Source organism: Tinamus guttatus, unplaced genomic scaffold (genome assembly GCF_059628265.1).
Source record: "Tinamus guttatus ecotype Peru unplaced genomic scaffold, ASM5962826v1 Tinamus_guttatus_pri_ptg000727l, whole genome shotgun sequence".
NCBI classification, from domain to species: Eukaryota; Metazoa; Chordata; class Aves; order Tinamiformes; family Tinamidae; genus Tinamus; species Tinamus guttatus.
Genome location: NW_028289261.1, coordinates 95,709 through 107,931, shown reverse-complemented (window position 1 = coordinate 107,931; position 12,223 = coordinate 95,709). Strand labels below are relative to the sequence as shown.

General features: G+C 34.6%; 1 protein-coding gene across 1 annotated transcript in view; it reads right to left on the bottom strand.

The window, feature by feature from the left end:
- AUH (AU RNA binding methylglutaconyl-CoA hydratase) overlaps positions 1 to 12,223 on the bottom strand; it is a 100,899-nt gene that overhangs the window by 50,420 nt on the left and 38,256 nt on the right. Inside the window, exons 5-6 of the mRNA XM_088537093.1 lie at positions 5,629 to 5,721; positions 4,626 to 4,682 (exon numbers count right to left, since the gene is read on the bottom strand). Coding sequence (XP_088393219.1) covers positions 4,626 to 4,682; positions 5,629 to 5,721 — 150 coding nt within the window. The remainder of the gene's footprint in view (positions 1 to 4,625; positions 4,683 to 5,628; positions 5,722 to 12,223) is intronic.

Below are 12,223 nucleotides of genomic sequence, written 5' to 3'. Positions count from 1 at the left end.
ATGGGTTTTTTTTTCTTTCTAGCCACCTGTGTAATTACATATCATCTAGTAGCACCTACAAAAATTTAAGTCCTCTTTCAGACACCATCATAAATGCTGCACTAATTTTTCAGTATTTGCCAAATGTAATAATTCCTCCTACATTTTAAACTACAGTATTTAAATCTAAGCATATTGCTTCATGTGTCAGATTTCAGCTTGAAATGTCTGACATTTTATTTAACCTTTACACTTGGCTGAATTGCACAACTCCTGCAGTTAGCAATATCACATTTGGTCAGAGTCTGTCATATATGGAAATACCCTTGACCCTTGATGAATATCATCTTCTAATACATCTTCTAATAGAGACATTCATTCCATTTTTAAAAGTGAAGAATAATGTAGGCACTAATAAAAATCCACAATGTTTACCTAAATCAAATTTATCATTTTACCCTCATTTTCTTTCCATGCAAAGACAACCGATTTTTCAGTGTTTTCCTCCATCACCTTCCACAAATACTGGAACTTACCCAAACACATTTTAAAATTTAGAAGAATCAAAACAATACTGTTACCAAAGTGGAAAGAGAAACAGAATAATAGTGCTTTACTTAATTATTTATCTTGCTATGTATCCTGAAGACAAGAAGCAGTCCAGCAGCTATACAACACACCTTCAGTTTCATATCTGAAAAAAAGTGTCCAAAGCAACTAACATACAGAAAGTGGATACGGTTGATTCAACACAATTTTTTATCGATTTTTTTAAGGTTTCTGGGTATAATATGCTTTTAAATGGAAAAATGACAACAAAAAATACACTCCTGGGGATTATGTGCTGAATTTTCATTTTATTTTTAAAGAGACTGAGTTGATCTTCAAGACTTGCTAGAGACTTCTCTATAATGCCGTAATATTTTTACTGGGGAGAACAATGGCAGAATTCATTGTGGTGACTTGAATGAAGTCTTGTGAATTAAAATACCTCCAGAAAATTGTGGATGAATACCAGTAGCTTAGCTCTACACCTAAAATTCCCAGCAAAAGTATTTGCATAAGACGGAAAATAAGGTTTATTATATATATATATATACACCTCTCTTCCCCACTACCTCCTGGCACAGAACATTTCTGCTTGTCCCGCAAGCTTTTCTCCATTCTATAAAAAGAACAAGAAAAGTGCTAGTATGCTGATTGCAGCATTTCTATCTCCTCAGAACACATCTATTATTGAGTGGTGTCCAAATAAGATACTAACTAGCTAAAAGCAGATATGCCGGCAAGGCATCCCCTCTCCATTGCAGGCCCAGTAGGAGAGTCATAGTGATAGGCTGGAGATCAACAACAAAAATAAATTATGGATGAAGGTATCTTTAAAAAGACACAAAGAGGAAAAAAGAAGGACAATATATGTTCCAAAAGACTATTTCCAGCCAAGAAGAAACTTGTCACTGCAAAACATTTTCTGTGTAAGCTGAGAGACACAGAAATGACATGCAGTTAATAAAAAAGGTTTCCTTTCTTTTAAATCCAGTTTAGGAAATAACAGTAGAAAGAAAAAGAACATTATTTTTGTGCAAGAGACACTCTTCTCACATGAAGTTGACTCCTGCACTGCCTATACTGTCGTACAGAAAACAAGCCTGGATCCATAGCTCACACAGACTTTCGGTTTCCAGTCAGATGTATATTCTGACTGAAACGTTTTCCATACCCACAGCATTTTTAAAATGTTCCTCCAGTGTAGGAGGACCTGCATATCCAATAATGGATTTATTTAATGCATTCATGTAGAAATATTTCCTCCGTGAGAAAGAAAAAAGTTATTCCCTTCATCTGGCCACATATTTTTGATACAATTCCAGGAACTCCCAACTTGTGAGACCACTCACTGCCTTCTAGTCAGTTTAGACCAAAATTGCCCAGCAGACCCAGAGTTCATGGGGAAGAAGTGTGGGAAAAAGGGGACAAGTGGACAAATATACTTGTGGTGGTGGCATCATAAGACTACTTGTCTTTCATTTCAAAATATTAATCAGGATTAAGTTAATTGCTGCTCAAACTCAGCTTTCAGCAAGCTACCAAAGCTGTCAGCAAGCTTTGGGCATGATCAGTAGCAAACTGTCTTGCACCTGGAAACTTTATATTAAAACAGATTTGTCAATAGACAGCATCTAGATGAGTCTTTTCAGGAACAGACTTGAAAATAAGACTGAATGCAACACTGTACCCAAATGTCCAAAACATCTGTTTGGACAAAGTATCTGCCCAAAATATCACAGCCAATCTGCCCTGATCATATAATACTTCACTAATCAATTTTATTAAAATTCTTTTAGTGTTGCTTTGTGTGTAATTTCTGTTTTTGTTCTTTTTTTTCTCCCCTAAATACCCTTATTAATTATTGTGAGAGTTGAAATCTCTGTCATATACGAATCTTGTTGCTTATTCCACTCTGACATGTGCCAGAAATAGGGTGCCATTCTGCATGGACCAGCTTGGAAGAGTGAGCATGAATTCTGTCTGTGAATTTCAGATATATCAAGTGGCAGCAGAAGCCTCTTGAGACCTCTTAGTGGCTACTCATCTGCTTTCAGCACCACTGCCTGATCCTACATTGGCCTAGAACAGCTGTAAGTAGGCATCATTAAAAAAAATATATATCCATAAAAGTCAGGTTTAGGTTTCAACTGGACCCATTTTTCTGCATAATCCTTTCCCTCATTCTTCACTTTCCAAAGACAGAGCAGGACTAGTTACTGGTTGAAACACTGGAGGTGAAAAGGGATGAAGCATTCACATTGCTCAGTAAGATTTGGAAAAAGGCTGAGGATGAAAAGCTTGTGATAAGCTCAAAGACATTCAGCAAATACAGTCCTCGGAAAGCTCATAAGAACGTGGAAAAGTTCTTTACCGAACAAATCCAAAGCCTGCATGTTTAGAAAGTCTTTTTACATGATCTTTGAGGCACATTTTCAAGAACTTTCAAGAAAAAACACATCCTCGAAACTTTTGTACTTGTTTTTAATGTCAGTGGATAAAAATTACTCCACTGTTTTAGGATTAGAGAAACAAAATATTTTTCACATCTCAGTCTTCTGATGGCAATAAAACATTCTGAATGAAGCTTTCAAAGAAATTCATTATGAGTCAGTCACCTAGCATTTCAGATGAAAGGATAAGAACTTTGATATATCTATAAATAACTGAAGATAACGAAACATGAGGCAATCTCAGTAAGGTTAAGAATACTAAGACTATCTGGAGAACACGACCTGAATTTCACAGACTGCAGAGCATCCTTCCAGTACTAGTGTCCTGTGGGATTCCACATAAAGGTAGACAGAGGGTGCAGGGACAGAGGAAGGCAGAGAGCAGAAGAGGTCAGAAAAAAAAATACAAAGATAAACAACAGAGCTTTCTATCTATCTGTTTCTCCACCAGTGCCTATCATCAAGACACACAGTCTCATGACACCACCAGAAGGGAACAGATCTTTAAAATCATCTGATTCATCTTCACTCACTGGTAAGAAGGGACGAGCTATTAGAACTCAGTTATCCTTCTGCAAAAGGATAGTTCTGCAGCTCTGAACACACAGAAAAAGAAGAGCCAGATAAAAAATATGGAGATATATCACAACTCAGCAACCTCCATAATGATGGAGTATTTTAAATTGTACAATAGTTGTCTATATTAGTGATGGGGTTGGATTACTTCTTACACAAAATTCATTACTGGTGTTCCCACTATGGTAGTTTTTAGCTTTCTCTCAATATGAGCTACAACAATACCTACTGAAATCTGACCTAGGGTTTTCAAGATAGTTTCCACTCATTAGAAAGAAAGAAAGAAGGCCAACATAAAGGGTACAATGTTCCCCCAGAACTTACAGGAAATGATGGTCAAAGCTCAAGCAGGCAGGGCTGGGGGGTAGGAGGGAGGAGCTGTTTTAAAATTACTGCCCTTCCCCAGAAAAAGTGATGTCTCAATTAAAATAAGAATGGTCTGTCCATAAAGTAAAAACTAATGCTTTCCTAACACAAAGACATCCTCAAACATTATGCATTTATCCTGAATCCAGAAAAAGCAGCCAACAGCCTTTCAAATAAAAAAGGTTTTAAAAGTTTTTGTACCTCAAAAATCCCAAAAAATATTGGTAACGCAAAAGATCCATTCACAACCGCAGTTTCCATTTTTAAACTTTTACAACACAAATTCACAAACATCATGAAAGCAAAGTTTGAATCCTAAAGTACCAGATGTTATGCAAAAGTGGATCATTAATTAAATTACCATTTTGTATGCTGATATTTAACATTACTTTTTTCTTAATCTGACCAGAGTTACTCAGCCTACCAATCACGACATCAAATCACATTTACAAAACCACTCAAAACTGACTGACTTAATGTACACCATGATTAAAAAGCATAACACTAAAGCATCACTTCCTTAAAATGAGAAAAAACTTTATTAAGTGATTCATAGGTGATATGGGCAATAAGTTTTTTTAAAAAATGCCAACGATCCTTAGTTGAAATAAGAAAAAAGGCAGAAATTCATAGTCAACAAAGTCAAAAAAGTACCCAGAGAATATGTCATTTTTATCCACTGTAACAAAAGCATAACATTCATACCTGCACCTGGAATGATTGCCAACTTTGTTTCAACCAGGCCCATTTTAGCAGATGAGGCTGAAAATAGGAATTTAAATATGAGTTCTTACTATAATCTGTATGAAAAAAATTATAGGAATATGTAACAGCAGACCTGTCAGTGTGTTAATTTTACATTTGCTTCATAAAATACAAAAGTTGACTTAAGAAATTTTAAAAATCTATAAATAGATTCTAATCACCTCAAAAGACGTAACTAGTCCTACCAGGGCAAGTTGTGCACATTATTGATTTTCATGTAAGACAGGTGATGCACGTCAGCTATCAGAGTAAATAGCAGGCTTATTTATAGAATGTGAAATATTTTAAGAAGTTATTGTTTTTCAACACAAAATGTGGGGAGATGTCTGTTTCTGATGATTATGAATTCTTTAGCTGACTGAATATTCCCTCGGGGTCACACAGCTTTATATACTATGAGTTACTGGCAACTGTTCAGGACTAAGTTTCCATTTATTTCCCAACAAATGGCTTTACAGTTCTGACAGCTGGATAGGTCAAGGTTTCTCTTTTCATGTGTTGTTGTCACTTATTTCACAACTGCTTAATTGCTTGTTTAATAATAAACTCACAAACAAGTTTGCTGGTGCTCTGCAACCTGTTGGTATAAAAACAAGTCCATCTAGAACTCTTCAAGTGAAACGACTATTTTAATAATTAAGTAAAACATCAAAATAGCTACCTAACCCCTCTGGGAATACTGCTAATGATCAAATGAAAAACATACGAGCGAAATAAAGTGAAAGATGCAACAAAAATATTCTCAATATCATTGATAAGTACTATGAAATGAAATATCAGCAATTACTTCAGTCAAGCTTCTGCTAAATCTCCACGGTATAACTGGTCCTAAACAATGTCAGAATACAAAATCAGTCTTAAAAGACTGCTGTCAAGACAAAGATTAGTCAAGCCTTCTGCAACACTAATAATCCTGTTTTGAAATAGTAGCATCTGGGCTTACCTGCCACTCGTATGTCACAGGCTAAAGCAAGTTCTAGACCACCACCTAAGGCAGCCCCATCTATTGCAGCAATAGTAGGTACTGGGAGATTAGCTGAAAAAGAAAGTACCAGTTAACATTTGTCTCACAAACATCATGTCCAGAAGATTATATCATTTTATTCAAACCACAGTAAGACTGGGGGAAAAGTTACCTAAAACAACAATGCAGATCTTAAAACTCATTGTTAATCTTCGAGACAAGAACATTTGAAGAGTCACATACACAAACCTAGCCGTCCCCAGCTGAAAGATAGATGCTCATAATTATTAGCAACCGTGGCATAGCTGGAAGCTCTCTGCATATTAATACCTCCAGATGTCATGGGGCCCACACTAGGGTCCCTTTCTGCTGTAAAGCAGTAGCTAACAAGTAGCTGAGCAGAGTTTGGCAAAGTCTTCAGTCATTTAAAAGCAAAACAAGCAAACAAAAATGTTGCACATACACACGATATGTGGCAGAGTCTCCAGAGGTCTCTATGACCATGACAACTTATCATCATTGTTCTGACCTGAGAAATTTAGTATTAAGCTTTCAACTCTAAGGAGTGCCCTTCACCTTTAACAAGTTTAAACTCTTTTCTGCATCATTAACCCAAAGGAAAAGGCATTTTTCCCCACTAAAAATAAACTCATATTTACAGCTTTAGCTATATTTCATATTACATTTGCTATAAACTATGCATAATTTTAAACAATACTGAAAAAAAAGAGTCAAGTGGTATATTCTTGACACTAAAATTTCAAAGACAGTCAAAAGGAATGAACTGTTGGAATTCATTAGCTGAACACTTGGGTGTACAGCTTGGTGAAACGTTAAACCAGCTCTTGACAGCTACAGTTTTTTTTTTTCCGCAGATGTTAAGAAAATATTTTCTTCACTTTACTGCTTCAGCTACTTGAATAAACTAGCCACTGAACTCAATCTGAGATGGAAACCAAAAAGAAGAGAAACTTGCTGCCAAAATAAATGAAAATGAGGTGTGAGAGTAAGTTCTACCTTTTTAAAATCTAGAAGGATAACATGAACAGAAATGACTGATTTAAAATATTAAATACAAATAACTTTTTTTAGTGAACAAGCTAATTCTAAGTTTCAAATTTGTTCTATTAAGCTTATTTTCCTTGTCTGGCATACATATTAGGCAATTGTTGTGCCCTACTGCTTAACAACACACATATCAAGCTGAGTGAAAAGCTAATTTTTAGCTGTATATTAACATTCTTTTATGATTAATAGCTAATGAGAATCTCCTTCTCTGAATTTTCTTCTCTATTAAATTCTATTTTAAGTTTGAATAGCACTTGTAACTTTTTGTTCTCTTTTTACTTTAAAGCTACAAGTGCTTTTCAAAATTAAAATAGATGCTACAAATCAAAGTATCTTGTTCCATGTTTTAAAACTGGCGATCTGAATCAACTTCAGTGCTAAAAGACTATTGATTACTGTCTACAATATCAAGGATTTGGAGTCATTTTAAAGGCTTAAAGATATTAGATTGGTATCTACAACAGAACAGATAGAAAACAGGGGAACAGAAGTAAAATCTGCTTTTTCGCTACCAAGTTTTTCTTAGTGATATGGAAAGACAAAACGAAAAGGCAACTCATTTCCTGCGGAGACAGACTTCTCACCAAAAACTGCAACTGTCCTTGAGAGCCATAGAATAGACATGGCACACTGTGCCATATAACTTAGCTTTAAAAGTTTACAGGTGATAGGGCATTTTCTGAAGAGAAACTTCCTCTGCTACCAGTAGCTGAAAATGAAATGAAAAATCACTTGCCTGAACATGAAGGCATAATCAGCATTAACTGTAGATTACAGGGATTTTTGGCTATATAGATTTTTCCAATCTTGAGAGACAAGCAAGTAATATCCTGAGTACTGTTTACATCATTTTTGCAGGACTCTAAGCCAAACTAAGGAGTAATTTCTGGTTTTAGCTATGGTATAATCCAAGTACACGATTATAAACAGAAATAAACTCACATAGAACACTGCTATAAAATAGCTTGGTTTCAAGAATTGCAACTGCAAATCCTATTTAAAAAGTTTACTAAAATTCTTAATTCACAGGAAGGGAAAACAGTAAGTCACTTAAAGGATATTCATTTAAAGGGAAACCAACTTGACACACAGCAGGTGACAACAGGCAACCCTTTAAAGTATATTCTTTACAATAGCTTTGTCCTACTGCCACATACACATAAGAGAAAGTAAAAAGAAAAAAAACTTTTTGAGAACATTAGAAAAAATATGGAAATAAACTAATAATTGCTCTGGATTAATAAATGAGTTTGTAAAGTTTGTAAGTTATTATAACTTAATACCAACAGTAAACCTTCCCGCAACTTTTACATTTTGTACGCAAAAGACACTCGTTCATGTTTATCTTCAGATTTTCAATAAACAGTAGCTAAAATTACTTATCTCATAGCAAACTCTTATTACATAATTGAAGAGGAAGAAAAATAAAGCCCTGTCAAGTTAACTGAGTTTTATGGATCAAATTTTAAAAATCCTAAATTGAATAAAGAGACAGGTCAGTCTCCACAGTGATTTTAAAGGCTCATTTGCTACAAACAACAGGCAAAAACTATTCAAAATCTTGTCCAGCTCAATACTTTTAATCGAAAGCATTCTACAGTCTTCTCATTCCATAGATAGTGATATAATTCAAGATGAGATTTTGCACAACTGATCATTAGACCCAGATCAGATAGAATCATAAGGTCTGTAAAAGAAATTTAAGATATATTTAAAATATACACAAAATAATGACGTGTGTGTAGCGCACATATGTTGTGTATATGCAGAGGTTAATATAGAGGTAACAATTTATAATGTATCTAAATCCAGACACTGACTTCCCAAGTGTTCTTTCTTGTTTCCTAAGTAAATTTAATTACCTCTTGTACGCTCTGTTAGCAATTGCACTACACATCTGCATGGAAGGAAGATAAGTTCTCAAGCTAGGTGGAAAATTTTAAGGTGTAGGCTTCCTACACATCAGTGAGCTTTCTATGAGAGTCACGTATTAATAGCATGATGATAGTTTTAAATAATCAATCTGTAGAGACCTCTGCAATTCCTTTCTTCTTTCCTACAGGTAGGATACAGAGGCATACGTAGCCTCTCAAGTAGCCTCTCAAGTCCAGAAGACAAAAAATTCATAGTTCCGGAAGCAAAAATCCGCACAGTTAGTGCTGTAACCTTTCCATGAATCAATTAAAAAAAAAAAAAAAAGGAATCCCATTCAATCTCATTCAACCTCCATGAGCGCACAAGTTATAAATGGACATAATTAGCTTCTATCTTCAATATTCTCTGCCGTAGACTATTTGAATCGAGATTACTCGCCTTAATCACAGAAGTCAGAATTTGGGATTTAGCAATACTCAAATGGAAGTCCCACTTTCAAACTCTTCCTTTTAGAATATTTGATATGAAATGCCAAACTGAAGCCCATAGTCATGTCACTCCTCAAGTTACTTCCCTTTCAGCACCTGGACTCTGCTAAAACAGTTCTTACTGACAGCCCCAGTTCTCAACTCAGTCATGTGTGGCAACCAGTGCTAAGAAATACCAAAAGCAGTACAGGTCACTCACTACCTTTAGCTCATACTGATCCAGACATAAGATTCATAAGCTCAATTTGTCTTTTCTGTAATTATGAGTATACAGCTAAGACGAAGAATTCTTGTTTTGCAATACCAACTTTAAGAAAGCAGTGCCTGTACTCCTCAAGCTAGAAGTAACAACAGAAGTTACAACAACTAAGCTACAAGTAGCAACAGAATTCAGATTTACGTGGAAGTAGAGTTGAGTTCCAACAGAATAGAATGAGAATCAGAATGGAGAAATATACTTCTCTAAACTATTTATTCCACAGGTACATTTCCAATTATTTGACAAATAGTATTTGCTTAGTACATAACTCACTAGGAAAAGCAACTTCAAGTGTCATTTCTAGCAGCTTCTTTTTCTTCTTGAATAATGGATTCCATAAAGCAACAAAGATGAACTGTCCAAAAACACCCTGCATACTCTGAGTATTATATTGTATACTGCAGGAAAGCATGCTATAAACTGAGGGATACACAAAAAGCTCTGCAATTCATTATCTCACTCAAGCAGATGAAGAAAGTGTGGAATATATTTGCATTCTTATCACCTTTTGAGTATATCATTTTATTATTTGAAAAGAGTATTTTCTAATATCAAATATTTCTAATGTTTTTCTAATAAATAACAATGTTTCAATATTAGTGATGATTTGAAACTACAATTACTACAAAAGGATTTCTATCTAGTTTTAAAATAATTGAGTTCATATGTAAATATTCATGTCCTATAACTCAGTACACCCTAATTTCTCTTCCACCTGCTAATTACCCAGATCTTTACCTTGAGGAGCAAAGTCACAAGAAATTTCTAATTTAAGCTCTTCCTCTCAAAAAATAGCAGTGCACACAACCATGCAAGAACTTGAAGTGTAAAGTCTCAAATGCAAGTCTTGGCAGTCTCCAAGTAGTTAAACAAATTGAACATTCTTTAGTTTAGGAAAACTTTGCACAAAAGTGCACTTTCCTGTAAGTTAATTTATTTCACATGAAGCTAGGACAAAAGTTTTAAAGTGCTGTAACAAACACAGAATACTAAATCTTGATTATGTCTTTTGGGATATCTTCACAAAGAACAACAGCAAGCCACTAAGAGGGAATACAAACTTTGAACTTGAAAAGGAATGTCAGTTGTATTGGAGACATTTATTTTGCCCTGTAATATCTGATATGGTCAGGCAGTCAGTATAATAAAACTCACTTTTTCCATAGGGGAAAAAAAGGATAACAGAAATTAACTACTTCAACAAATGCTTTCAACCATTCTGAAAAATAACCATAACACAAAGAAACCCACTGGAAGAAAAAATAATGCAGCATGTAACAACATATGGCACTGACCAAAACAGACTAAAATAGCTGTCTAATCTCTGAACTTGCAGTCAAAGAAAATTAAGATTTTTTTTTTGGAAGGCAGGAATGAATGTTTTTTGTTATGAGAACTACAAAAAACAATCATACTGGGAGTAACCTTTTTTTTTCCATAATTCATAAATTTATCTTTATTTGAAAAAACAGACAGAAATATCTCCTGACCCGGAAGTATGACCACACTTTTCAGTTAGAAACACCTACACACACATTAAGGTACAGAAAATTATTCTTTCCACACATTTGCCAGTTACAACTGTGAAAAGCTATTAACTAGCCTCTAATTTTTGTGTTTTGAATAAGAAACTTAATAAACTGTCACAGTTGCCAGATTTATTTGAACATCACTATTCTTGCTTTCATAGTTTCAGTCTTGGCAAATAACCCCAGGCAAATAGGAGGAAAAAGCTACACGGAAATTGGAATTTTTTCAATATTCGTAATAAGTTTTGCCTTTCTTTTTACGGAAATAGTTACTGACAATTGTTTACAGTTGTCTATTAGGCAGAAAAAATCAGTAAAGTTTCTTTTTATTAAAAGCTACCAATGATGAAAGTAGTCAAAGGGCATTCTGAAAACATCTCTCTGAATCCTCTTAATTTTCCAGTTTTCTTCACGGATTCACTAACCCTCATAAATGGTCTGTTAAAATACCTTTGAATTGACACAGAAAGAACACTATTTTCTTTTTAGTGCTTTTTTATTGACAAGTAATTGGGAACAGTGTGTTCTACATTCCTGATAGCTCCTGATAGCAAAAACTAAAAGTACTGGGACCGAGAGGTGCTTTCCTCTACAGCCAGCTCTTGTGATTTTCTTGTACCTTTTTGTGTTCCTATAAAGGAGTTTGGATATTTCATTTTCATTGATCTTCAGCAGTACGTTGCACTTTGATACAGAGATTCTTCAACTGTCTTCATACTTACTAATACTACTTTTTGTGGTCTTACGTTGTCCTCAGTAAAACAATAATTTATTGTTTTAAGAGAACAGAATTTATCCTATGCACATTTTTTTTTTCATAGAGCATGCACAGAAAACAAAATTTGAATAATGCCACAAACATAACCTCATATAGTTAGGGGAAACCAATAGGACGAGTGTGTTTATTAGCTGCTTGTTTCATTTATAGTGTGAAGACTACATCCTCTAGTACCTCATTCAACATAATATAAAGAAAATCCAAAGACTGTGATCATTTTAGACAAAGACTTCTAAAATTTTTTCTCCTGTATGTTTTCATCAATATGTTGTATACACATGAATATTTCATATTCATGTATTAGATACTTTCTCCAATCTTGAATGAAACATGGAATTAGATTTCCATGCTTTAATGCTAAAATATCTTTGGTTCTATAATAGCTGCATGTAGTAAGTAATATTTTCAATCAGAGCCTCCAAAGAATGCTACACAGGAAATAAAGCAGCCACTAAAAAACTGTTTCACAATATACATAGAAGAAAAACAAAGAAAATTCTAGCTCTGTAAAATCATCAAAGCAGTTCTGGCCACCTCAACGGCCAGTACAGCTAGCCAAAAGCAATATAAGACCTAG